This window comes from Pleurodeles waltl, chromosome 11 (assembly GCF_031143425.1).
Source record: "Pleurodeles waltl isolate 20211129_DDA chromosome 11, aPleWal1.hap1.20221129, whole genome shotgun sequence".
NCBI classification, from domain to species: Eukaryota; Metazoa; Chordata; class Amphibia; order Caudata; family Salamandridae; genus Pleurodeles; species Pleurodeles waltl.
Window position 1 is genome coordinate 5,197,690 of NC_090450.1, and position 27,866 is coordinate 5,225,555.

The 27,866-nt window shown below is 45.4% G+C and overlaps 1 protein-coding gene across 1 annotated transcript in view; it reads right to left on the reverse strand.

The window, feature by feature from the left end:
• The window catches only part of LOC138265212 (IgGFc-binding protein-like), a 224,947-nt gene that overhangs the window by 169,219 nt on the left and 27,862 nt on the right, over positions 1 to 27,866 (reverse strand). Inside the window, exons 6-11 of the mRNA XM_069212764.1 lie at positions 21,341 to 22,162; positions 21,188 to 21,262; positions 16,706 to 16,950; positions 14,459 to 14,742; positions 13,585 to 13,862; positions 901 to 1,499 (exon numbers count right to left, since the gene is read on the reverse strand). Of these exons, the coding sequence (XP_069068865.1) occupies positions 901 to 1,499; positions 13,585 to 13,862; positions 14,459 to 14,742; positions 16,706 to 16,950; positions 21,188 to 21,262; positions 21,341 to 22,162 (2,303 nt within the window). The remainder of the gene's footprint in view (positions 1 to 900; positions 1,500 to 13,584; positions 13,863 to 14,458; positions 14,743 to 16,705; positions 16,951 to 21,187; positions 21,263 to 21,340; positions 22,163 to 27,866) is intronic.

Genomic DNA, 27,866 nt, shown 5'->3' on the forward strand with positions numbered 1-27,866 from the left:
CCTGACATTGGGTGAAAAGCCTCCTGAGTCTGGTCTGAATATTGTGGGCTGCTCATCTGGAATCGCCATGGTGCCCTGTGGACCTCACAGTTTGTAAGTGGCCTTTGATCACAATATTGGTGGTGATGTCTTTTAAGTTTGAAATTTGGAATAGGGGATGTTAAACTTGCCGTTGCAGGTGTGAGGCCCACTGTTATTATTCACCGGATTAGGGGGGTACTTATCCTGGCACTGAAGGGTCCTTTATTCACCACAAATTAATGATGCTACAAGGAAATTGAAGTCAAATATTAAGGAGGTGATTCTTTTGATGTGAATGGAGTTGAACCTTAAGCCTTGTTTGGAAAGGTGGGGAGGACAGTGACCCCGCTGAAGGTTGACCTTTGACTTTCATGTAGAATGAAGTTGATTTCAAGAAAGGTCACATCATCTAAATGAGGGTGGATGGAGCACTGCAGAGTTTATTGATGATACTGGGAGAAGTTAAGTTTGACAATCATCGAGGCTCTGCTGCTGATTCTGTCGCTGGCACTCATAAGTCTTGAGCAGGATACCGGAGGGAATGTTGAGAGTGGAATGTTGGTCAATAGCATAATGAGAGTATTACTAGGCATCATATTAAAATACTGACGCAACAGCTTTGAGCTGTTGCTATATGTTTTATCCTTTCAGGGCACTTTCAGAATTTGGAAAGTGGTACAAACACATTCACAGATTGTCTGTAAAATATATTTTTCTCCTACGCAGTGCCACATGTCACGGGTCTCCTTCAGGGAGGAGCACTGGGACTTAGAAAGATCCTCAACAGACAATCTCACAAATTACCAAAGTAATTTACATTGTAAAAATGAATGGCCTTCATTAATGCTATCTTTTCTGAGAAAAAGAAAAGGTACTCACCATGACTCGATTTGACTCTCTTCGTAGGATCTCCACCTTGTTGCCATAGACTTCCACTAGAACCTTTTGCACATAGGATACCTTTGGGTTTCCACGGTTTTCATTCTTTGCTTCTATGTTGAAGAAGGGGACGGAGTCTGACGTGGCACAGACTTTTGCCAGAGTGTAAGTACAGGTGCCCATGAAGTGATGAGTCTCTTTGTCAAACGTGTTGTAGTGCGGGTCATTGTGCACCCGACATACTCCATAGGTGAATGGGTAACATCCGGGTATCCCATTTGATATCCCGCAGTACTGGTCTCTGGGACATGACTCATTTCGACAGACAAGGGCACTGCCTTCTGAGAGACAGCTACATTTTTTTGAGCAAGTGTCATCGGTCCAGAAGGAGGATCCAACAGGATAGTGCTTCCCATCTTCCCAACATCCGCACTGACTCTGGGGAACGCACTTGTCATGGTAGAGAAAGTATCCCTTGTCACAGACACAGCCTTCTATGCAGGGAAGACCACAGGTACTCGGTGCATTTGGGTTGGCGCAGGTGGCAGGGCAGGCTGTGCCACATGGTTCGTAGTGACTGTGTGGTGCACAATCAAAGGCTGAAAAAGGAGACAGCAGTCATTACCATGGTAACTAACACCTGTCTTCTCCAAAAGTATTTTGACTACAACCTTACACATTTTATCCAAAAAGAACTCCATGCCATGAACAAGAAAACCATACAAAAGATGACTGAGTGTCTAGTATGTTCTCTAAACATTCAAACTTTAACTGATAGGCTGTATTGGATATCAATAACCAATTCAGATATTCAACTGGAATGGGATGTGTTTTTTTTTTTCAAAGCAGTGCATAACACTCCCCTCCAAACACCCACTGCCCGCAGATGAATGCAGGGTTTTAGGTGCCCTGAGAAAATTACATCTGGCTCTTATCGATGACGTAACATGCTACCCCTCTGCTGGTAGTACTGACGAATAATGTCTGACACAGCCTACATGCAGTCCCAGTCTTGAGCGGAAGGTTTTTCTTTATACACATCTACTGTTTGAAGATCCTGGAAGAATGAATTTAGGGCTGTGGCTAAAATGGTTCATCTCACAAAGTCATTGAAAGCTAAATACTTACTACTGAGCAGAATTAACCCCAGACTCATCTTACCCTATGCAAACAATTCTAACTCTGCAGAGATCAGGACCTTACCGGCAACCAAAGCAGTTCGGGCAAAAATGTTCAACCCAGTCCCCTCTAAGATCTTCAAACCAGCCCTGCTCTCTTCCAGTCACGTTCTTTCCTGCCTCTATCAATCTATTCGTTCTTTCTTTCCTTCTTGATTTATTTTCCTTTCTTTTTTTTGTTTTCTGCTCTGCTTGAGGCTATATCACTGCAGTCCTGGACACAGGCAGCCGTCAACTTCAGAAACCGACCTACGAATGTTGCCCTAACGAATGAACAATGGGTACATGTAAGGAAATGCCTCCTTGGCATGGTTACCCCCTGATTTTTTTACTTTGCTGATGCTATGTCTTGAATTGAAAGTGTGCTGAGGCCTGCTAACCAGGCCCCAGCACCAGTGTTCTTTCCCTAACCTGTACTTTTGTATCCACAATTGGCACACCCTGGCATCCAGATAAGTCCTTTGTAACTGGTACCCCTGGTACCAAGGGCCCTGATGCCAAGGAAGGTCTCTAAGGGCTGCAGCATGTCTTATGCCACCCTGGAGACCCCTCACTCAGCACAGACACAATGCTTACCAGCTAGTGGGTGCTAGTGAGAACAAAATGAGTAAGTCGACATGGCACTCCCCTCAGGGTGCCATGCCAGCCTCTCACTGCCTATGTAGTATAGGTAAGTCACCCCTCTACCAGGCCTTACAGCCCTAAGGCAGGGTGCACTATACCATAGGTGAGGGCACCAGTGCATGAGCACTGTGCCCCTACAGTGTCTAAGCCAAACCTTAGACATTGTAAGTGCAGGGTAGCCATAAGAGTATATGGTCTGGGAGTTGGTCAAACACGAACTCCACAGCACCATAATGGCTACACTGAAAACTGGGAAGTTTGGTATCAAACTTCTCAGCACAATAAATGCACACTGATGCCAGTGTACATTTTATTGTGAAACACACCCCAGAGGGCACCTTAGAGGTGCCCCCTGAAACTGTAACCAACTATCTGTGTAGGCTGACTGGTTCCAGCAGCCTGCCACACTAGAGACATGTTGCTGGCCCCATGGGGAGAGTGCCTTTGTCACTCTGAGGCAAGTAACAAAGCCTGCACTGGGTGGAGATGCTAACACCTCCCCCAGGCAGGAGCTGTAACACCTGGCGGTGAGCCTCAAAGGCTCACCCCTTTGTTCCAGCACCGCAGGACACTCCAGCTAGTGGAGTTGCCCGCCCCCTCCGGCCACGGCCCCCACTTTTGGCGGCAAGGCCGGAGAAAATAATGAGAACAACAAGGAGGAGTCACTGGCCAGTCAGGACAGCCCCTAAGGTGCCCTGAGCTGAAGTGACTCTAACTTTTAGAAATCCTCCATCTTGCAGATGGAGGATTCCCCCAATAGGATTAGGGATGTGCCCCCCTCCCCTTGAGAGGAGGCACAAAGACGGTGTACCCACCCTCAGGGCTAGTAGCCATTGGCTACTAACCCCCCAGACCTAAACACGCCCTTAAATTTAGTATTTAAGGGCTTCCCTGAACCTAAGAATTTAGATTCCTGCAACTTACCTGAAGAAGAGGACTACTGAGCTGAAAACCCCTGCAGAAAGAAGAAAGAAGACACCAACTGCTTTGGCCCCAGTCCTACCGGCCTGTCTCCTGCCTTCCAAAAGAAACCTGCTCCAGCGACGTTTTCCTAAGGACCAGCGACCCCTGAATCCTCAGAGGACTGCCCTGCTTCAAGAAAAGACAAGAAACTCCCGAGGACAGCGGCACTGCTCCAAAAGAACTGCAACTTTGTTTCAAGAAGCAGATTTAAAGACCCCTGCAAATCCCCGCAAGAAGCGTGAGACTTGCAACACTGCACCCGGCGACCCCGACTCGACTGGTGTAGAACAAACAACTCAGGGAGGACCCTCCGGCGACTCCGAGACCGTGAGTAACCAAAGTTGTCCCCCCTGAGCCCCCACAGCCACGCCTGCAGAGGGAATCCCGAGGCTCCCCCTGACCGCGACTGCCTGATCCTAATTTCCCGACGGCTGGAAAAGACCCTGCACCCACAGCCCCGGCACCTGAAGGAACGGAACTTCTGTGCAGGAGTGACCCCCAGGAGGCCCTCTCCCTTGCTAAGGTGGTGGCTACCCCGAGGAGCCCCCCCCTTGCCTGCCTGCACCGCTGAAGAGACCCCTTGGTCTCCCATAGGAAACTATTGGAAACCCGACGCGTGTTTGCACACTGCACCCGGCCGCCCCGCGCTGCTGAGGGTGTACTTTCTGTGCTGACTTGTGTCCCCCCCGGTGCCCTACAAAATCCCCCTGGTCTGCCCTCTGAAGACGCGGGTACTTACCTGCTGGCAGACTGGAACCGGGGCACCCCCTTCTCTCCATTGCAGCCTATGTGTTTTGGGCACCTCTTTGACCTCTGCACCTGACCGGCCCTGAGCTGCTGGTGTGGTAACTTTGGGGTTGCTCTGAACCACCAACGGTGGGCTACCTTGGACCCAAAACTGAGACCTGTAAGTGACTTACTTACCTGTTAAAAATAACAATACTTTACCCTCCCCAAGGAACTGTGAAAATTTCAGTGTCCACTTTTAAAACAGCTATTTGTGTTTTATGTGAAATGTATATATGCTACTGTAATTATTCAACGTTCCTAAAGTACTTACCTGCAATACCTTTCAAATGAGATATTACATGTAGAATTTGAACCTGTGATTCTTAAAATAAACTAAGAAAATATATTTTTTATAACAAAACCTATTGGCTGGATTTGTCTCTGAGGGTGTGTTCCTCATGTATTGCCTGTGTGTATGTACAACAAATGCTTAACACTACTCCTTTGATAAGCCTACTGCTCGGCCACACTACCACAAAATAGAGCATTAGTATTATCTCTTTTTGCCACTATCTTACCTCTAAGGGGAACCCTTGGACTCTGTGCATGCTATTCCTTACTTTGAAATAGCACATACAGAGCCAACTTCATACATTGGTGGATCAGCGGTGGGGTACAAGACTTTGCATTTGCTGGACTACTCAGCCAATACCTGATCACACAACAAATTCCAAAAATTGTCATTAGAAATTGATTTTTGCAATTTGAAATTTTTCTAAATTCTTTAAAGTCCTGCTAGGGCCTTGTGTTAGTCCCTGTTAGCATTTCTTTTAGAGTTTAAAAGTTTGGTAAAAGTTTGAAATAGATTCTAGAACTAGTTTTAGATTCTTAAAAAGTATTCCAACTTTTAGAAGCATAATGTCTAGCACAGACGTGAATGTGGTGGAACTCGACACCACACCTTACCTCCATCTCCAGATGAGAGAGCTAAGGTCACTCTGTAAACTAAAGAAAATAGCAATGGGCTCCATACCTTCCAAACTACAGCTCCAGGAGCTGTTGGCAGAGTTTGAAAGAGCCAACCCCTCTGAGGATGGCAACACAGAGGATGATGATAGTGACTTGGAGGGTGATTCCCCCCCACCAGTCCTATCTAGGGAGAACAGGGCCTCTAAAGCCCTGACTCCAAAAATAATAGTCAGAGATGCTGGTTCCCTCACAGGAGGGACCAACCTCTCTGAAATCACTGAGGATAACTCCAGTGAAGAGGACATCCAGTTAGCCAGGATGGCCAAAAGATTGGCTTTGGAAAGACAGATCCTAGCCATAGAAAGGGAAAGACAAGAGATGGGCCTTAGACCCATCAATGGTGGCAGCAACATAAATAGGGTCAGAGATTCTCCTGACATGTTGAAAATCCCTAAAGGGATTGTAACACAATATGAAGATGGTGATGACATCACCAAATGGTTCACAGCTTTTGAGAGGGCTTGTGTAACCAGAAAAGTGAACAAATCTCACTGGGGTGCTCTCCTTTGGGAAATGTTCACTGGAAAGTGTAGGGATAGACTCCTCACACTCTCTGGAAAAGATGCAGAATCTTATGACCTCATGAAGGGTACCCTGGTTGAGGGCTTTGGATTCTCCACTGAGGAGTATAGGATTAGATTCAGGGGTGCTTAAAAATCCTCGAGCCAGACCTGGGTTGACTTTGTAGACTACCCAGTAAAAACACTAGATGGTTGGATTCAAGGCAGTGGTGTAAGTGATTATGATGGGCTGTACAATTTATTTGAGAAAGAACACCTGTTAAGTAATTGTTTCAATGATAAACTGCATCAGCATCTGGTGGACCTAGGACCAATTTCTCCCCAAGAATTGGGAAAGAAGGCGGACCATTGGGTCAAGACTAGGGTGTCCAAAACTTCCACAGGGGGTGACCAAGAGAAAGGGGTCACAAAACCTCCCCAGGGGAAGGGTGGTGAGACAGCCAAAAACAAAAATAGTAAAGAGTCTTCTACAGGCCCCCAAAAACCTGCACAGGAGGGTGGGCCCAGAGCCTCTTCACAAACCATTCTGGGTACAAGGGTAAAAACTTTGATCCCAAAAAGGCCTGGTGTCGTAGCTGTAGTCAGTCTGGACACCAAACTGGAGACAAGGCCTGTCCCAAGAAAAATACCACTTCAAACTCCACTCCAGCTAACACTGGAATGGCTAGTCTCCAAGTGGGATCAACAGTGTGCCAGAGCAAATCAGGTGTCACACTGAAGCTACATTAGTCTCTGAGGGTGGGGTGGATTTAGCCACACTGGCTGCCTGGCCCCCTAACATGCAAAAATACAGGCAGCAGCTCTTAATTAATGGGACAAGTGTAGAGGGCCTGAGGGATGCAGGTGCCAGTGTCACTATGGTGACAGAGAAACTGGTTTCCCTGGCCAATACCTGACTGGACAAACTTATCCAGTCACCAATGCTGACAATCAAACTAAAGTACATCCCATGGCTATGGTAACTTTAGAGTGGGGAGGGGTCACTGGCCTGAAACAGGTGGTGGTCTCCTCAAATATCCCAGTAGACTGTTTGCTTGGAAATGACCGGGAGTCCTCAGCATGGGCTGAGGTAGAACTGAAAACCCATGCAGCCATGCTGGGTATCCCTGAACTGGTGTTTGTCAAGACAAGGGCACAGTGCAAGGCATAGGGTGACAAAGTAGAGCTGGAGTCTGGAAGAAAGGCCCAGCCTACCAAGAGAAAAGGAAAGTCAGCTGGGAAACCAGCTGCAACACAACAAGAAAAAGAGAACCTCTCTTCTCAGGAAGATGTTCTGCCCTCTGAGGGAACTGAGCCTATGGAGCTGGAGCCTTATCAGGTTGAGCTCTTGGGCCCAGGGGGACCCTCAAGGGAAGAGTTGTGTAAGGGGCAAGAAACCTGTCCCTCTCTTGAAGGCCTTAGGCAGCAAGCTGCTGAAGGGTCCAAAGGCAAGAAAAATGGAACACATAGGGTCTATTGGGAAGATGGACTCCTGTACACTGAGGCAAGAGATCCCAAACCTGGTGCCACTAGAAGAGTGGTAGTGCCTCAGGGTTTCAGAGAGTTTATTCTGACCTTAGCCCATGATATTCCCCTTGCTGGGCATTTGGGACAAACCAAGACGTGGGAGAGGTTAGTCAACCACTTCTACTGGCCCAATATGTCCCAGAAGGTTAAGGAGTTTTGCATCTCCTGTCCCACCTGTCAAGCCAGTGGTAAGACAGGTGGACATCCAAAGGCCCCCCTCATTCTACTTCCAGTGGTGGGGGTCCCCTTTGAAAGAGTGGGTGTGGACATAGTTGGTCCACTAGAACCTCCCACAGCCTCAGGAAACATGTACATCCTAGTAGTAGTGGATCATGCTACTAGGTATCCTGAAGCTATTCCCCTTAGGTCGACTACTGCCCCTGCAGTAGCCAAGGCCCTCATTGGTATCTTTACCAGAGTGGGCTTCCCTAAGGAGGTGGTGTCTGACAGAGGTACCAACTTCATGTCAGCATACCTAAAACACATGTGGAATGAGTGTGGAGTGACTTATAAATTCACTACACCATATCATCCACAAACTAATGGCCTTGTTGAGAGATTCAACAAGACATTAAAGGGCATGATCATGGGGCTCCCAGAAAAACTCAAAAGGAGATGGGATGTCCTCTTGCCATGTCTGCTTTTCGCTTACAGAGAGGTGCCTCAGAAGGGAGTAGGGTTCTCACCCTTTGAACTTCTGTTTGGCAACCCTGTAAGGGGACCACTTGCTCTTGTTAACGAAGGCTGGGAGAGACCTCTTCATGAGCCTAAACAAGACATAGTGGACTATGTACTTGGCCTTCGCTCAAGAATGGCAGAGTACATGGAAAAGGCAAGTAAAAACCTTGAGGCCAGCCAACAGCTCCAGAAGTTTTGGTATGACCAAAAGGCTGCAATGGTTGAATTCCAAACAGGGCAAAAAGTCTGGGTTTTGGAGCCTGTGGCTCCCAGGGCACTTCAGGACAGATGGAGTGGCCCTTACCCAATTCTAGAAAAGAAGAGTCAGGTCACCTACCTGGTGGACCTAGGCACAAGCAGGAGCCCCAAGAGGGTGATCCATGTACACCGCCTAAAACTCTTCCATGATAGGGCTGATGTGAATCTGTTGATGGTAACAGATGAGGACCAGGAAGCTAAGAGTGAACCTCTCCCTGATCTCCTCTTATCAAACCCTAAAGATGGCTCAGTGGATGGAGTGATCTATTCAGACACCCTCTCTGGCCAACAGCAATCTGATTGTAGGAAGGTCCTGCAACAGTTTGCTGAGCTCTTCTCCTTAACCCCTGGTCAGACACACCTGTGTACCCATGATGTGGACACAGGAGACAGCATGCCTGTCAAAAACAAAATCTTCAGACAGTCTGATCAAGTTAAGGAAAGCATCAAAGTGGAAGTCCACAAGATGCTGGAGTTGGGAGTAATTGAGCACTCTGACAGCCCCTGGGCTAGCCCAGTGGTCTTAGTCCCCAAACCTCACACCAAAGATGGAAAGAGAGAGATGAGGTTTTGTGTGGACTACAGAGGTCTTAATTCTGTCACCAAGACAGATGCCCATCCCATACCTAGAGCTGACGAGCTGATTGACAAATTAGGTGCTGCCAAATTCTTAAGTACCTTTGACTTAACAGCAGGGTACTGGCAAATCAAAATGGCACCTGGAGCAAAAGAGAAAACAGCATTCTCCACACCTGATGGGCATTATCAGTTCACTGTTATGCCCTTTGGTTTAAAGAATGCCCCTGCCACCTTCCAAAGGTTGGTGAATCAAGTCCTTGCTGGGTTGGAATCCTTTAGTGCAGCTTATCTTGATGATATTGCTGTCTTTAGCTCCACCTGGCAGGATCACCTGGTCCACCTGGAGAAGGTTTTGGAGGCTCTGCAATCTGCAGGCCTCTCTATCAAGGCATCCAAATGCCAGATAGGGCAGGGAACTGTGGTTTACTTGGGACACCTTGTAGGTGGAGGCCAAGATCAGCCACTCCAGCCTAAGATCCAGACTATTCTGGACTGGGCAGCTCCAAAAACCCAGACTCAAGTCAGGGCATTCCTTGGCTTGACTGGGTACTATAGGAGGTTTGTGAAGGGATATGGATCAATAGTGACAGCCCTCACAGAATTGACCTCCAAGAAAATGCCCAAGAAAGTAAACTGGACTGTAGAATGCCAACAGGCCTTTGACACCCTGAAACAAGCAATGTGCACAGCACCAGTTCTAAAAGCTCCAGATTACTCCAAGCAATTCATTGTGCAAACAGATGCCTCTGAACATGGGATAGGGGCAGTTTTGTCCCAAACAAATGATGATGGCCTTGACCAGCCTGTTGCTTTCATTAGCAGGAGGTTACTCCCCAGGGAGCAGCGTTGGAGTGCCATTGAGAGGGAGGCCTTTGCTGTGGTTTGGTCCCTGAAAAAGCTGAGACCATACCTCTTTGGTACTCACTTTGTAGTTTAAACTGACCACAGACCTCTCAGATGGCTGATGCAAATGAAAGGTGAAAATCCAAAACTGTTGAGGTGGTCCATCTCCCTACAGGGAATGGACTTTATAGTGGAACAGAGACCTGGGACTGCCCATGCCAATGCAGATGGCCTTTCCAGGTTCATCCACTTAGAAAATGAAGACTCTCTTGGGAAAGGTTAGTCTCATCCTCTTTCGTTTGGGGGGGGTTGTGTAAGGAAATGCCTCCTTGGCATGGTTACCCACTGACTTTTTGCCTTTGCTGATGCTATGTCTTGAATTGAAAGTGTGCTGAGGCCTGCTAACCAGGCCCCAGCACCAGTGTTCTTTCCCTAACCTGTACTTTTGTATCCACAATTGGCACACCCTGGCATCCAGATAAGTCCCTTGTAACTGGTACCCCTGGTACCAAGGGCCCTGATGCCAAGGAAGGTCTCTAAGGGCTGCAGCATGTCTTATGCCACCCTGGAGACCCCTCACTCAGCACAGACACAATGCTTACCAGCTTGTGAGTGCTAGTGAGAACAAAATGAGTAAGTCGACATGGCACTCCCCTCAGGGTGCCATGCCAGCCTCTCACTGCCTATGTAGTATAGGTAAGTCACCCCTCTAGCAGGCCTTACAGCCCTAAGGCAGGGTGCACTATACCATAGGTGAGGGCACCAGTGCATGAGCACTGTGCCCCTACAGTGTCTAAGCCAAACCTTAGACATTGTAAGTGCAGGGTAGCCATAAGAGTATATGGTCTGGGAGTTGGTCAAACACGAACTCCACAGCACCATAATGGCTACACTGAAAACTGGGAAGTTTGGTATCAAACTTCTCATCACAATAAATGCACACTGATGCCAGTGTACATTTTATTGTGAAACACACCCCAGAGGGCACCTTAGAGGTGCCCCCTGAAACTGTATCCAACTATCTGTGTAGGCTGACTTGTTCCAGCAGCCTGCCACACTAGAGACATGTTGCTGGCCCCATGGGGAGAGTGCCTTTGTTACTCTGAGGCCAGTAACAAAGCCTGCACTGGGTGGAGATGCTAACACCTCCCCCAGGCAGGAGCTGTAACACCTGGCGGTGAGCCTCAAAGGCTCACCCCTTTGTTCCAGCACCGCAGGACACTCCAGATAGTGGAGTTGCCCGCCCCCTCCGGCCACGGCCCCCACTTTTGGCGGCAAGGCCGGAGAAAATAATGAGAACAACAAGGAGGAGTCACTGGCCAGTCAGGACAGCCCCTAAGGTGTCCTGAGCTGAAGTGACTCTAACTTTTAGAAATCCTCCATCTTGCAGATGGAGGATTCCCCCAATAGGATTAGCGATGTGCCCCCCTCCCCTTGGGAGGAGGCACAAAGACGGTGTACCCACCCTCAGGGCTAGTAGCCATTGGCTACTAACCCCCCAGACCTAAACACGCCCTTAAATTTAGTATTTAAGGGCTTCCCTGAACCTAAGAATTTAGATTCCTGCAACTTACCTGAAGAAGAGGACTGCTGAGCTGAAAACCCCTGCAGAAAGAAGAAAGAAGACACCAACTGCTTTGTCCCCAGTCCTACCGGCCTGTCTCCTGCCTTCCAAAAGAAACCTGCTCCAGCGACGCTTTCCTAAGGACCAGCGACCCCTGAATCCTCAGAGGACTGCCCTGCTTCAAGAAAAGACAAGAAACTCCCGAGGACAGCGGCACTGCTCCAAAAGAACTGCAACTTTGTTTCAAGAAGCAGATTTAAAGACCCCTGCAAATCCCCGCAAGAAGCGTGAGACTTGCAACACTGCACCCGGCGACCCCGACTCGACTGGTGTAGAACAAACAACTCAGGGAGGAACCTCTGGCGACTCCGAGACCGTGAGTAACCAAAGTTGTCCCCCCTGAGCCCCCATAGCGACGCCTGCAGAGGGAATCCCGAGGCTCCCCCTGACCGCGACTGCCTGATCCTAATTTCCCGACGGCTGGAAAAGACCCTGCACCCGCAGCCCCCAGCACCTGAAGGAACGGAACTTCTGTGCAGGAGTGACCCCCAGGAGGCCCTCTCCCGTGCTAAGGTGGTGGCTACCCCGAGGAGCCCCCCCCTTGCCTGCCTGCACCGCTGAAGAGACCCCTTGGTCTCCCATAGGAAACTATTGGAAACCCGACGCGTGTTTGCACACTGCACCCGGCCGCCCCCACGCTGCTGAGGGTGTACTTTCTGTGCTGACTTGTGTCCCCCCCGGTGCCCTACAAAACCCCCCTGGTCTGCCCTCCGAAGACACGGGTACTTACCTGCTGGCAGACTGGAACCGGGGCACCCCCTTCTCTCCATTGGAGCCTATGTGTTTTGGGCACCTCTTTGACCTCTGCACCTGACTGGCCCTGAGCTGCTGGTGTGGTAACTTTGGGGTTGCTCTGAACCCCCAACGGTGGGCTACCTTGGACCCAAAACTGAGACCTGTAAGTGACTTACTTACCTGTTAAAAATAACAATACTTTACCTCCCCCAGGAACTGTGAAAATTGCAGTGTCCACTTTTAAAACAGTTATTTGTGTTTTATGTGAAAAGTTTATATGCTACTGTAATTATTCAAAGTTCCTAAAGTACTTACCTGCAATACCTTTCAAATGAGATATTACATGTAGAATTTGAACCTGTGGTTCTTAAAATAAACTAAGAAACGATATTTTTCTATAACAAAACCTATTGGCTGGATTTGTCTCTGAGTGTGTGTTCCTCATTTATTGCCTGTGTGTATGTACAACAAATGCTTAACACTACTCCTTTGATAAGCCTATTGCTCGACCACACTACCACAAAATAGAGCATTAGTATTATCTCTTTTTGCCACTATCTTACCTCTAAGGGGAACCCTTGGACTCTGTGCATGCTATTCCTTACTTTGAAATAGCACATACAGAGCCAACTTCCTACAGTACAGTAGCTAATTTTATCTTATCACAGGTTTCAAAATCAAAAAGTCAAAAACACTAACACAATAGTTATTATTAAACTTAAGTATTCTACTTTGCTTTTTAAACTTGAAAATATAACTGAACAGATCATAGAATGTGCTCCATCCTCTTTGGATGTGAAAAAGGATTACAAATAGAGGAGACTGCTTCAGGGATGGGAAGAAGGGGAGTTGTGAAAAATTATTAACTTCATTTTTTATGGTTTGCAAACATTTTGAACTTGCCAAACGGTTTACAAATATTGATAAAAATTTTATAAGTATAGGTTGCGTGGAAAAATACCTTTAGACAAATCTGCTTTTGGTAGAAGTAATTTTATGGGAAAATATTTTTTTTTGCATGTGTCTTTGCCAATGAAATTTGAAGGGCAGAATTTAAATTCTGGATACTGTTATCTAAAAGAATCTGTTACCAAGACATTATCAAAACAATCTTCCCTCTACTCTTAGAGTAAGAACATAGATGCCAGAGAAGGATGCTTGAGTGTTCCTAACATAAGTTCGCCTTGGCGAAGATGCAGCATTCAGAACCCCACTCTGAAGGGATGGGATTTTCCTTTGGAACAGGAAGGGCACTCTGAGGGAATGTATTTTAGAGGACCATCAACCCTGACTGCCCTTAATTCTGTAAATTAGGCCACAATGATACTTCACACAATAGATCCTAGCGTAGTTTTTTAGGAGCAGTCACAACGCGCCTCTTTGCATTTTGAAGAATAACACATCTTGGTTTACGTACGACAGAAGGATGCGTTGCGCCAAGGTTCAACGGTGGCCCCTGCTGCTTGACAAGCATCCGCGTAGGACTGCAGGTTATCGCAGTGCGCCTCACTGTTGAACCCAAGTTCACACAGGTCTGAGGTGCAAGATGTGAAGTAGTCGAGTGGATCTATCACGGAGTGACAGTGCTGGAATGGGCCATCGACGTCCATGATCTTCCCACAATAGTTTTTACTTGCGATGATTTGCTTCTCCTCCTCGGTGCAGTTTGGCGTGTGTCCGGGATCTGGGGAACAGCTGAGAGGAAACAAACGAGGGTGTTGTACTCAGAGTGATTGCAAATTCGATTGAAAAATACTGTACACCCTACAACTCTGTCGCGCATTTCTTGGCATGGGTCATCATCTATTAAAGTGTGGTAATGCGTTTAATAGACATGTCTGACACCCAAAACAGGTGCTTTGGTGAAGGGCCACCAGGAGAAGACTGAGTCCAGATGTTGAAATCCGATAGTCTTGTAATATATTTTGTAAGCTTCATTGACCTGGGGGCAATGGCTAAAGTACACTGGCATTACCCATCACCAAGGCTGTGGTGAGCAGGAGAAAGTGAATGACAGAAATACCTATCAATGGACGAAGAGAGTTGACGCCAAGTTCCACTATGTATGAGGCATATGTTCTGACTATGGTTGTTTTAGTACATGAGACTGGTGAAACAGGTAAAGCCATCGCAAGCCAGGTATAAAGTAAAATAATTCAGCCAGGATTTAAAAGTTTGTAATTTGTCAGATTTTGCACTCAGTGTTAAGGTGACAAGCAGTGGATTACAACAGTAAGAACTCAGATTTATTGTCTTGGACCTTTTACTTGATGGTCTGGAGCATGCCCTACCTGGAATCATTGTACACCTGCCAGCTGTTGCCCAAGCTGGCGGAGTTTGGTTCCATCACTCCATCTGGGTTGAGGAAATCATCTGCTTTCTGCCCATTGTAGTTGCCACACATCCCACACACCCTGCCCTGGAATGTGCCCGGCAGAGTCACTTCAGCTCGCTGCTTGCCATCAAACTTCACTCTGAGCCCAAAGTCGGTGGAGAGCACGACATATTGACCACTGAAACTGAAGTCGATGCCGGGAGAGATTTTGTGAGGCAGCACCTGACCTAATCCATTGAACTGGATAAATAGGATGAAGAGATTGTTAACCATCTGCAACTATCAACAAACTCAGACAAGACAATATCAAGAGAGCTAAGAACCTCCTCACTTCCAACAAAACAAATGCATTCTGAAATGAGTACTTTTTACATTTTCTTGCATATTATAAATTTGCAATCACAAATATCACCCTTAGTGGTCATTATGGTGGAGGACCATGATCACAATACTCCTTTAAATAGAGAGGTGGATACAGAGTCATTCTGGCAAGCCATGAAGAAGAGGTGAGTACTCATGGAAGGGAGGGGCGGGGAGAGTACATGCTAGTATGAAGGATGGAGATTGTAATTCCTGGTGGAATCAAGCACGCACTGTAAGATCATGTGGTACATGTCTGTACAAACAATGGCTTCTGAGGGTTTGTGGTACATGTTGTTGTAAAGCTGTGAGATGTTCTTAAGCATGAGCGGTTGTACATGCTTGTATGAACAGGCATGATTAAAAGATGCTAACCACATGTGCATAAATCGTGAGCTGGGTGTGGGCTGTGAGATGATGCCACTGATGAAAGGTTGACGTGTTCAGTGCTAGGAAGGAGGATATGCTGAGAGAAGATGTGGTGCAGGAAAGTATGGAAGATAGACTGTGAGATGTGTGGTGGATAGAAGTATGGGGGATGGGCTCCGAGATCACATGGTCAGTACTATTATGGTGTGTGGGCTGTGAGAGGGTGTGGTACATGCTAGTATAATAGATGGACTGTTAAATGATGTGGTATCTGAAGGTCGCTTAAAATTATGAGGTTCTGCAGCTATGGCATTTACTTCACAATTCTAGATTTGCCACATAATCGACCATCTTCTTTAAAATTTCCAGATTTTAGCCAAAAAAAGTTTGTTTACAGTTCAGTGGATCAAAAGTTACTAAAAATGCAGGGACAAGTGTTACTGCGCAGGGGATGGCCATTCTCAAAGATTTGTCACCTTTAGTTACTTATTGCTGTATTTTGGTATTAAACTACTACTGTGTGGTGTAACCTCAGGCTACATATGTGTAAAAATAGCAACAAATTAATACTATTACAAAATGTGACTCATTATGCTGCATAATTCCTGCTTTCTCATCATACGTTAGTCACCCCTGCTGCATAACTGTCCCCACACCTGAGTGCATGCAGGTATGGAGAGGGGACTGGGTGATGCAGTGGCCTGTGTTAAATGATAGCATGAACTGTGAGATCCTACAGTGCATGACAGTATGAAGGAAGGGAAGTATGATAATCTCACCCATACTAGTATGAAGTATGTGAAGACAATGGAATGAGCTGTTCCATTATGTGACCCATGGCAGTCTAACCAGGCCTTGACATATCAATCCTGTCTGCAAAACTTTTTCCAACTTGAAAATTATTTTTTATGCTAAAAACATGCATTTGTCTGACTTTTAAATTCAGTAAGTAAAATAAAAGGCAGCCACTTAGTGCCCTTTAAGTATAGTGCCCAACAGAAAACTCAGAGGTGGAACTATCATTGTAAATAGCCGCTGTGCGTGAAGTGTGCTATCATAGAGACCTGTTCATTTTGTTTGAGTTGATGTCTTTACGGAGTGCATTTCAAGGGTTATTTTTAGTTAACATCTACATACAAGCAGACGCGCCGCCACTGGCTGATGGCCATAACTTGCTCATCCAATGCTAATAAAAACATCATTTTAAAAATTAAAACTCCTGGAAGCTCAGGAGGGTTAAGTGTTTGTAAACATCCACACAAATGCATACATACACCACATTAACACTTTATTCACTATTTAGTGAGCTTGGAAAAAATGAATAGGATGGCATAACATTCACTTTTGTCAACCATGCCTTTTAGAGCCCTTGGAGCTTGTGTGTTGGTGTTCACTAAAGGAGCACAACTTGTCAGCATCAAATTATGCTTTTGTGTCATTTTCACAATTCAGAGGCAGGTTGCACGAGACTCACCTTCACAACTTTTTTCTTTTCCAGAGTGATCCTGTAGCCGTACACGTCCACTGTCACAGACTTCACGTAGGACACGCGCGTATTTCCCCCTCTGTGCTCATTGGCTGCTTCAACGTTGAACGATGGGAGGGTACTGTTCACTTCGCACAGCTTTGATAGTGTGTACGTGCAGGTGCCCATGAAGGTGTGCGACTGATGATCAAACGTGAAGTAGTGGGGGTCACTGTGCACACTGCAGGTGGATTCTGGGGGCGAGAACATTTATCAATATCAGTCAAACTGAACACATTTTGGGTCATTACAGCAGTTCACCTCTTGCATGGTGAGGACAATGTGGCTAGGTTCTACGACTGAAACAACCCTGGAGGGATTTTCATTCATTTTTAGGTGTCACTTAGATTCATCTTCAGCTTTCTGTCAGAGAACTATTGTACCCAATCATACTTGAAGTCACCTTCGGTCCACCCCCACTCATCATTCAATGACTTCATTGACCATCTAAGTTCCCTAGCCCTGAGTCTATGGATTTCCCAGCTAGGCCTGTTTTTGCTCGACCTGGGAAGCATTGGACGAGTTGCATGCTTCCACTCCTCATGGTGCACCCGTAGCCACTGCAGTGAACTAGGGACTTGTTCTCCCTTGTCTCACCCATTCTCGCTCCGCCCACTTTGTTTTTTCAGAAAGCGCTCCTTCGCCACTGACACACCTTCGTGCACTATCTGCTAATACAGTGGTGGGCTGCCATCTTTTAATGTACTTAAAGCAGGTGACTCCGCCCAGTCACTCGAGAGCTACCAGTAACTCTCAGACCCCTTCAGAGTAGCTCACAGCCTGGAGTTCATTTTTAAATAAGCACAGGGTCACATGTTTCCTTTTAAAACTAAGGGAAGTTGTGTTTATGTTGCATTATTTTCATCAGGCTGCAGTTAGCAGGGCCTGATGAGGAGCAGTACTGGAGTCAGATATATGACCCGGGGCACGGAGGTGAAGAACTGAAGCACTGAGGTATTTAACTCCTTTAAAAAAGTCTTTGTCATCTCAGTATGGGAGCATGAGAACAAAATAATGTTTATGAATGCTTTTAAATCAGAGAATATTAAAGTGAAAAGTTACCTTATGATTAAGTTCACTAAACATTTAAATTTTCTCATTTTTTTCAAAGTGTTACATTTACAAACAGCAGGTTTCTTGCTCACAGGGACCAGAAGAACACTGGACCATCTTTATAACTTAACAATACAGTCATTTTAATAAATGGGAGAAATTTAAAGTGCAGAAAAATGTTCTACATTATGAACTTGTTTTACACTTTAAAGGTCTCCCATTTAAAATAAAAAAGTTGTGTGCTTGTGTTACACATGTAATGGTGCCCCATATGGGGAAAGGTATGTCCTGTGCCACAAGTACATCCGACACAGGCTTTCAGTTCCCCCTACACCCATATCCCATTCATATGCATACATATTCATACATCCCCTCAGACCGCGCTCTCACTGACACACATAGCAGACATGGCATACCGCCCCTAGTCAAAGAATTTCATTCAAACCATAGCATCTGGCTCTACGGACATTAGGCTTAAAGTCAATGAAGATGGGTTTGGGGGTGTCTGATGACAATGCGCAAGCTGATTGGCCTTCAGTAGGTCACAATGATTTTCACTGATCAGTAGTAGCTCTTGCTACAGGAAAGGTTGGAAACCCCTGCCTTAAATACTTAGAGCTGGCACAAAGAGCTCTTCAATGGGAAGTGAAATATAATTCCCACCACTAAAAAGTAATAGAAAAATCAATCAAGCCAAATTATGAATACATCATCAAATCACAGGCATTTCCAACGCTTTTTTAGAGAAATCTATTTTTTTCGTAACTGCCTTCTTCAGTCGTAGACTGTTTGTTGCTTCCAGGCATTCTCTGGGGGTGCTCTTTCTGTACCTTCCCAAACCAACCCCTGAAATATAAGATGAGCAGAGGAAGTTCATCTGACAGCAAAAAAGGAGCAATGTAACCATTTGCTATCTGCGATGTAAGAACGTAGATGAAAATATGTCTTTGCCTGCCATGATATAACTTCATCCTTCATTTCCTGTCTTCCAATGATGTCATATCCTCTTTCAGAATTTGACGGAACTTCATAAAACGGAGGGCAACCATAAGCAATAGTTACAGCATGTTTCGAAGGGTAGTCCGGCGCTGCTGTAGTCATTACTAGTATTAAATACATTCTGTTTTTGAGATACATGCATCCCCCTTTCGAATCATCCATTCACAAACGTATTTCGTAAAATTAAAGGCCATTGTGTATACATATAAGGTCGCAATATTTGCAGGTTCAGCAATGAATAAACCTAGGGCCTGATTATAACTTTGGAAGAGGTGTTAATCCGTCCCAAAAGTGACGGTAAAGTGACGGATATACCACCAGCCGTATTACAAGTCCATTATATCCTATGGAACTCGTAATACGGCTGGTGGTATATCCGTCACATTTGGGACGGATTAACACCTCCTCCAAAGTTGTAATCAGGCCCCTAAAGTCTTATGGTCAATGTAAGTCTTTCTTCAAACAAATGCATTTAACAGACATCCTAATTATGTGTGAATCCATGGGAGTCTCCTTCATGTCTTCAAAATTCAACCACAGTCACAGAGCCACAGAATGGCACCATCGATGCATATATTTTGCATAAGTAACATTAACACCTTTACTAGGGTCAGAAGAAGATCTGCATAAAACTTTATGACTACATCAATTTTGTATACACAGATGGTGGAACACATTCTAACTTCACAGGGGCATCCTACAGGATATATGTAAAGAGTAAGAATCGCGAGTCCAGAGAAATCATTTCTTGCAAGCAGAGGAGGAGGGTGAGGGCTGCGTACGTTGAAGACAACTGTTGCTTCCCACTATATCCTTTGCTCTAAGTACAGGAAGAGTGACCTTTAGGCGTTGTTTATCATAGAGGACAGACGAGAGTGATGTCTCGCAAAAGTAAACTCCAGTGCTGGAGTGGAACAAATGCTCTGTAAAGTCTTGCTATACCTCAGTAAGAATCAAAGATGGTTCCTACATTTTGAGGACAGCTTGATCTTCGGCCAGAGTCCCGGTGTCTCCTTCAAGGCCCTTGCATCTGGAGGACCTCCCGCAGGGACAGTGTCTCAGCCTCCTGTCCTTGTCTCTCCAGAAACAATCCAATCAGACCCCAACCCAAAGAACTGAACAACAGAAATGTCTTGGATGTCCTAGTGCGTTTTTAGATTTATATTAAAGTTTAAACTTTGTTGAACTTCGCCTGAAGTGAGTATTTGCTTTACCTGCTCCAGTTCCCCGCAGCCCAATATCTGTCCCAAATAGGGACGGACATGGTCTTTCGGGAACCGCCTGCCAATTATTCCCTGCCACTACTCGGAGCAGCCTCTTGCCATGAGCGCACCATGGAACTCCTCGATCAGCCATGAACCATCTACCTCCAGACCACGATGAGCTGTACCTTAGGTGAAGGACTAAAGGTATCTCAGGACTGAATACTAAATGGCAGTGTGCAGCTTTGAGCAGCGAGAGGCAGCATGTCTCGTCCTAGAGCAGCAGTGGGAACATTCTGGTGCTGCCAGGCAGAGCGGGGCATTATCATTTATGACATTCAAAGACAATGGTGCATGTTAAAAAAAATACACAAAATAGGGAACTCTGTACCTTCACAACTTCATGAAGCCTTTTATATTAGTGCTTTTAAATGTCAACCACATAGCGTATCATCTCTTGCAAATTGCTACTTGTGCTTAAATTACAAGATTACGTACTATGGGCCAGATGTACAAAGCCAGTTTGCATTTCCTAATGGCCTCAATTGCTATTTTGGGATGTTAAGAAATGCAAAGTGGGCTTTTCTTATGTACAAAGCCCTTTAAGGAATTGCTAATTTGTGATTTCTACTCTGCGGAAATCGCAGTTTGCGATTCCCAGAATAGGAAATCGCTAATAGGAATTTCCTATTTGTGATTCCTATTCTGATGTACCATGCATTTCCTAAATCGACTTGGGCATTTAGGAGATGCAATTTACATTGACTTGAAGTCGATGGTGCAATTTTGAAAAGCACCCCAATTCAGCACACACATCCCCCTTGGGCATATGTGTGCTCTACAGATGCACCCCTATTTTTGGGGTACATCAAGGTGGGCCTTTTGTCCATTGCCATCTTCAGTTTTGCATTTCCTAAATAGCAATTTGCTATTAAGAAATTGCTATTTGGGACATGCAAAACTGACCCATTGACTGATATGCAATGGGATTTCTTATTAGCGCTTTTCTAACAGCAATTCCTACTTTGTAGGAATTGCTATTAGGAAACCACTAGCTTTGTAGATTGCATTTTGCATTTCTTAAATTGTGATTTCAATGAAGTCGCTATTTAAGAAATGCAAAATTGAATTTTTGTACATCTAGCCCAATAGCCTCCATTTGCTGAGTTTTCCTTACCTGTTGCCCCTGGAAATCTTGTTGTAGGTGTAGTTGTAACAGATGGTGTTGAACATGTTGTACATGGCCCGGTGACTGAGGAAAGAAATATGAAATAATAAATAAACTTTTACTTACGATATCATATAGATGTAAGTGTAATGGACAACTTACCAGCTGGCTCCGTCCCATTAGTCGTTTCTGTGGTGATGACTGATTCAGTATCTGTTACTATAGCTGTGACGTAGTCTGTTACAGTCTGTGGTTCCTCTGTTGGTGCATCAGTGAAGAAATCTGTTACAGTCTGTGGTTCATCTGTAAAGTCTGTTACAGTCTGTGGTCCATCTGTAAAGTCTGTTACAGTCTGTGGTCCATCTGTAAAGGCAGTTACAGTCTGTGGTCCATCTGTAAAGTTTGTTACAGTCTGTGGATCATCTGTAAAGTCTGTTACAGTCTGTGGTCCATCTGTAGTCTGTGGTCCATCTGTAAAGGCTGTTACAGTCTGTGGTCCATCTGTAAAGTTTGTTACACTCTGTGGTCCATCTGTAAAGTCTGTTACAGTCTGTGGTTCATCTGTAAAGTTTGTTACAGTCTGTGGTCCATCTGTAGTCTGTGGTCCATCTGTAAAGGCTGTTACAGTTTGTGGTTCATCTGTAAAGTTTGTTACAGTCTGTGGTCCATCTGTAAAGTCTGTTACAGTCTGTGGTCCATCTGTAAAGTCTGTTACAGTCTGTGGTCCATCTGTAGTCTGTGGTCCATCTGTAAAGGCTGTTACAGTCTGTGGTTCATCTGTAAAGTTTGTTACAGTCTGTGGTCCATCTGTAGTCTGTGGTCCATCTGTAAAGTCTGTTACAGTCTGTGGTCCATCTGTAAAGTCTGTTTCGGTCTGTGGCCTTTCTGTAAAGTCTGTTACAATAGCTGTGATCTCTGGTGTAGGCGTTTTAGGTTCCTCTGTAATACCAGTAGATGGTGCAACTTCTGTAGTTGGTTGTGCACCTGTAATTACAAATAACAGCATGATGAACTGAAGTGTAAGTTTTCATGAGCTGTGCATTGCAATACAAATAAACCATAAAACCATTTGCCCACTCATTCATATCCGAAAGGAATGGAAACACCCCTTATCTACTGCTTGAAAAACATAATCATAGCATCCATTATTAAATTTGAATGACTCAATATGAGACAGTCGTAGCCCTCGGGAGCAGGTGCGGTGGGCTTGTGCATCTGTATTCGAGACCTGTGACTTGTATAGCTCACAGCTGCACAAGAACTGTTGGGATGAAGCACAGATGTAGACTCGTGGCTCACATTGACTGCGTGCATCGACAGTCTTTTCATGAGGCTGTAATTGGTCTAGCTTTATTTTCTACAGTTAGAGTAGGCATCTTGTACACCAAATACGTTCATCAATCCAGAGGCTGGGTATTTAACTCACAAATAATTTAATTTATGATGCATCTAGGGGACAGATAAGACTAAGCTGGTTCATTGTCCCTCTCAGTGACAAGCCACAAGGCACACACTGGGAGACACAAATCTGTCTCCCCAGCATCCACATAAAGTCCACAGTCTGTTCCTGGGTTGGGAATGGCAGAGCGGTGAGGGGTGCTGCTGTGGCTTCAGAGACTCCGTCGCTCACTGCACATGGACCATCCTGGTTTTCAAGAGGCGGCAGGCATCGTCTGGCAGGCAGGTTCAGTATATGACAACATCTGCCTGTGGAAGGGTGCTTGCAGGAGTCATTGGAGACTCACTGACCCATCTCAAAGTGCACTGTTGGTGCACTAACTATATGTCAGTTCCTAGGTGGCGTAGTCAATGTGTCCCCGACAGCGCATGTGACCTGTAACTGCAGCAGTACTATGGCAAAGTGTAGAGGCCAAGCAGGGCCCTCCGTTGGAAGTGGCCATGATCCCATACAACTTAGATCACTCTTGCACAGAATGTGTACCTCAGGGTTGATCTCAACCAAGAGGGTGCACAAGAATCTGCATCCCTTGCTGTATTGTGGAAGTGCCTTACGGTTACAAAAAATAGGTATAACCCCCCATTGCACCCCTAGGACACTTAGGTACTATTTCCTCAGGTGTCCAAAACTATTATTCATTTTTTGCACTGACACCTTACTTGAGGCAGTGGCAAAAGCCACACCTGCAATCAATGGTTGTTGGCCCACTTTGTCGACTCATTATGTATTGCGGGCTGCACGTGTTGCACTGTTTAGCCATGGAATCTTTGCCACAAGGTACAATATTATTTCAGTGCTACTATTAGTGACTACTATCTTACTATCTTTTGCTTTGAAACACACTTGTTTGCATAAAATTGTAGACAGAATGTCAACTTACAACCTAATTCCTCTTTTTATACCATTTCTGGCCAGTGGCCATCAGTGTTCATGCCTGCATAGGATCACAGCTGGAAGCATTGACCAATCTTTCAATTCTCCATTGATGTGAGCAAGGAAGGAAACCTATGGCCTTGACAGGAACATGAAAAAGGTTTTGTGCTGGTGATATCTCAATACAGCATTGTTATAATCCAGATCAAGCAAACAGTCAAGTGGAACTAGTATTTGAATTTGTTAGTGGTATTGACCAGGTTACATAAACAATTGTTTATTGGAGATATTTAAATTGTGAGTGGTCTTGGCAATCTTGGGATGTCATGTAAATAGATTTTCACCAGAAATAGTCATTTCATATTATTGTTATTTGTGGGACGCATATATACCCCAGAGGGTTGTTCTGGCACCCGTGAAGGGGAGAAGTGGCCTTTCTGGGATCTGGTCTTCAGTTTCTTTCTGAATTCAAGGATGGAGGGCGGGGTCTGATGTAGTGGGGGAGTTCATTCGAGGCTTTGGGAATAAAGTAAAAGGCTTGAACTCCGGCTCTGGCTTGGAGGGTGCCAGGGGGAAAGGGATGTGCATGAGGAGAAAGTTGGCAGAATAGAGGCGTCTTGCCAAGGAGCAGAGCTGGATGCATCTTGGGGAAGCCAGGCATTGGTTGTGAAGCGCCTTTAGATGTGCATGAAGAAAAGGGTGTGTTCCTGGAATGGGAGGCAGCAGGGGATGTTTGGGGGTTTAGATATATGGATGTGATGGGGAATTTGAGAGTGAGTCTCGCTGCTGTGTGCGGTATCACTTCGAGCTGGGTATGAGTTGAACCGTGATGCCCACATGGAAGGAGTTGCTATAGTCAAGCCTGCAGGTGATAAGGATTGTGGGTGATAAGGACTGCGGGTGTCCAAAGGGAGCCATATGAAGACTTCCCTGAGCATTTGATGGTATGGAAGTAGGTGGATGCAACCAAGTTGACTTGAGTAGTCATGAGATTTGGCTATCAGTCACATAGCCCGGGTCCTGGCAGCATTGGAAGAGCAGGTAGTCAGTACTAGATCCGTGGGCCTCCAGCCCGTAGGCCAGAGAGAGATATCTTTGCCGAGGAGGATATTATACATAAAGAGACAAAGGAATATTACTAAATTGTGCAAAAAGTCGCCAACAAAAACATTACAGTTTCTATCTTGTATGGGTAAAGTCGTTTTTTAGCACCCACACAAGTAACTGAACTGGATAACAAAAACAAGACTGATCATAACTTTGGGCCATTTTTTACTAACATGTTATCGTGGGACTCACAACCCACTGTGTCACAAATGATGCATCATACATGGATTTGTAACATGTGACATGGGCCACAGCTGAAATTTGCCTTATTTGATGTATAATTGAGTCAACCTGCTCCATAATTTGGATGTTTGTTGCAGCTTGCTTCCAGTGGACCTGACAACTGGGAAGAGTTGCTACACTTCTGCCCCCAGAGATGGGTGCCCTCTCCCTGGACAGCTCTTTTTGATGTATTCAAGCACAAGTAGGTTACCTTTCAGTGGTCTGTTGTGGGCAGGGATTCTCAAACATGGGCTGACTCAGGAAAAGGGTTTAGGCAAGGCCTGATGCTTATAGACCAGGATGACGCCCAGCCTGCCCTCTCATTGTGGCATCTCTCTTTCCACCCATACCCTTGGTTCTCCAGAGTATAGCTGGGCAGGGCTGTCACCCAAAAAGAACAAACATATGCCGCCTGCAGTTGATTTAAAAGTACTCTAGAAATGGCGTAGATGGGGTGCAGGACTGACTTAAGGTGCAGAGTGCCGCGCGGGTGGCCTCTACCTTCTAGGGTACCCTGGGTTTGCTCACATCATGGTGCATTTGTTCCCTTGGAAGCCTCAGGTTGTGCTCAATCGAGGGGGCTACCATTAGTTCATTGGTGTAAACATTTCCTGAATATTTCTTAGTGAAAATAACTAAATTCAGACTCCATGTGAAACTGTAATCAAGTTATTTCGTGTTTTATATTGCAGCTTTATTTTTGAATAAGCTAATACCTAAGTGTGCCTTAACATGTGAACTGATATATGTTACTTTTGAAAGTCTATTTTGTTTTGATATTGACTGAACGAATATATTAATCATAACATGACGCAGACACACTATTTTATTTACTGTCATATATTTGCACACTTTCCTACACTTTGTAGTAAGCATAGTCTCATTTTAAATCAGGCACAGCCAAGCTTGGATTTGAGAAGGTTAATAAACTTAGTGCTTGTTTGTATTTCTTTATCTATTTCTTTATCTATTTCCAAAGACCTATTTCTTTCTTTCTCATGAGAAGATAGTACCATCTGAGTAACAGTTTTGATCACATGGTTTCGCTTCCATTTACTTCTATTGAGGAAAAGTGCATAAAAATGAATTTACAACACATGAAAATTTAGCATTCGGTGCTTCAATGCAAATTGAGAGGATATTCTGGTTTGCTTGAAAGGCTACTTTTGTCATTATTTAGTTTGCTAAATGGTTATTTTTGCCCTAAATGCATGTTAGATTTTTAGGCATCCAAAGTGTTGCATTTTATTTTACATGTGTTGCATTGTGCAGGAAACTGTGCCAAATGATCAGAGGTGCGCTGGAACCGACTCCTCACGACAACCCGAGGGGCCCACAGTGTCCCCGTCCCCTTTGCAAAGGTGTTAACACTTTCTTTGTAGAGAAGGTAACCTGTTGACGATTTGCAACAGAAATTGTGGCTGCGAACCATTGATACATAGCATTCCAAATCACAGCCTCAAAGGGACGCCATATCTCCCTTCCAAATTACAATTCCTTAGACATTCGTAAAGACATTTTGTGATTTGCTAAGCACTTAACGGATCACAAAATGGGATTAGGCCCTTTAAAAAAGCACTTAGCAGTCGCAAACCCTGTGATTCAACTAATATAGTAGTCTTTGTGCCTGCTAAATGGGTCCAGACATCTGGACCCTAGAGTGGTTATGTAATGGTACGAAGTTGGGGAATTCTGAACTCACTGGCTAGTAAAGACTCAGTTATCTCTTTCTTAAACATGCTGTAAGTAGTTGATGTTCAGAGTAGCCGAGGACTGTGCTCCAGGTTTTTGGTGCAGCCCTGAGAGGACTGCAAGGGGCATTTTTGTTTCTTGACTTTTAGGGTTTATGGTACAGCATTCCTTTGTTCCCAGAATTTCTGTTCTTTCCCAGGATGTTTAGTTTCTGTGGCAGATACGACAGCGAGTCGCTTTAAATGGGCCGGTACTCTCCGGTACTGAGTACCGGCACTTTTTTATTTTGAGAGAGAGAGTACCGGCATATCTCAAGAAAAACGTAATACTTTTAATTGGAGAGTACCGGCACTTCTCAGAAACAGCAGGTACTCTATTACAGAGTACCTGCACTTCTATTTTTCCATTTAAAGCACTGACAGAGACTATTGATGAAGATCCTTATATGTGATACAAGCATGTCTCATAATCAGTCTTTCATTCAGTGAGAGCCAGTCAGAGACCCTCGGACTGAGGGATGTGATCTGTATGTCATTGTTGGAGACAGTCTATGCTGCATCCAAGAAAGCCTTGAGTGGGGAAAGGCCTGAGCTGGGCCACCTGTGACCAGAGGACTCCACAGTCAGGTCAGGAGTGAACTAAAGACTGTGAGGGCCCTAAGGCTTGGTAGAGGGACCATACTTTGGAAAGTCTAGTACACAACAGTCAAGCAGGACTCAGCCGCCCTGCCACAGGTCGTGTCCACACGGCTGACTCCAGCTCCATTGGCACCTTAAAGAAAGGGAAGCAGGATTCGCCTACCCTGGGGCTTTGGCGCCCTAAATCTGTGTTGTGATGAATCACCTAAAATGGACACACAGTCCTAGCGTAAGAATACATTTTAGTGTTCCATTAATTTCCAATTTCACCTGGTTAAATCATACAGCACATCCAAGTACAGCCTTGTGCAACATCTGCGTGATTTCGATCCCAAAATTGAATCCAGGGCGGGAAACGACCCCAAAATATATTGAATGCCCCACTGGGATAGTTTCTTCATCAGCCGTTGAAGGTCAGAGAAGACACAGAGAGGCCATAGGAACACCTTCGCGTCATTATTTGATTTGGGGGTCACGTGGTCAGAGGTTAAGGGTCAGCTTTGAAGCTGTGCATTCTGGGGCATGTGACTGGCTTTGCTTGTCTCTGAATGGGAAGTGGGGGTCACTGATGATCCTTCTTCATGGGGGTGAGTCGAATGAGCCCTGTTTGTGGTTCTAACCACTCAGAAGAGGAAGAAAGAGAAGCGTGGGTCTTACTAAGCATTCCTGGGTCTGACGTACTCTTACCTTAGCTGTG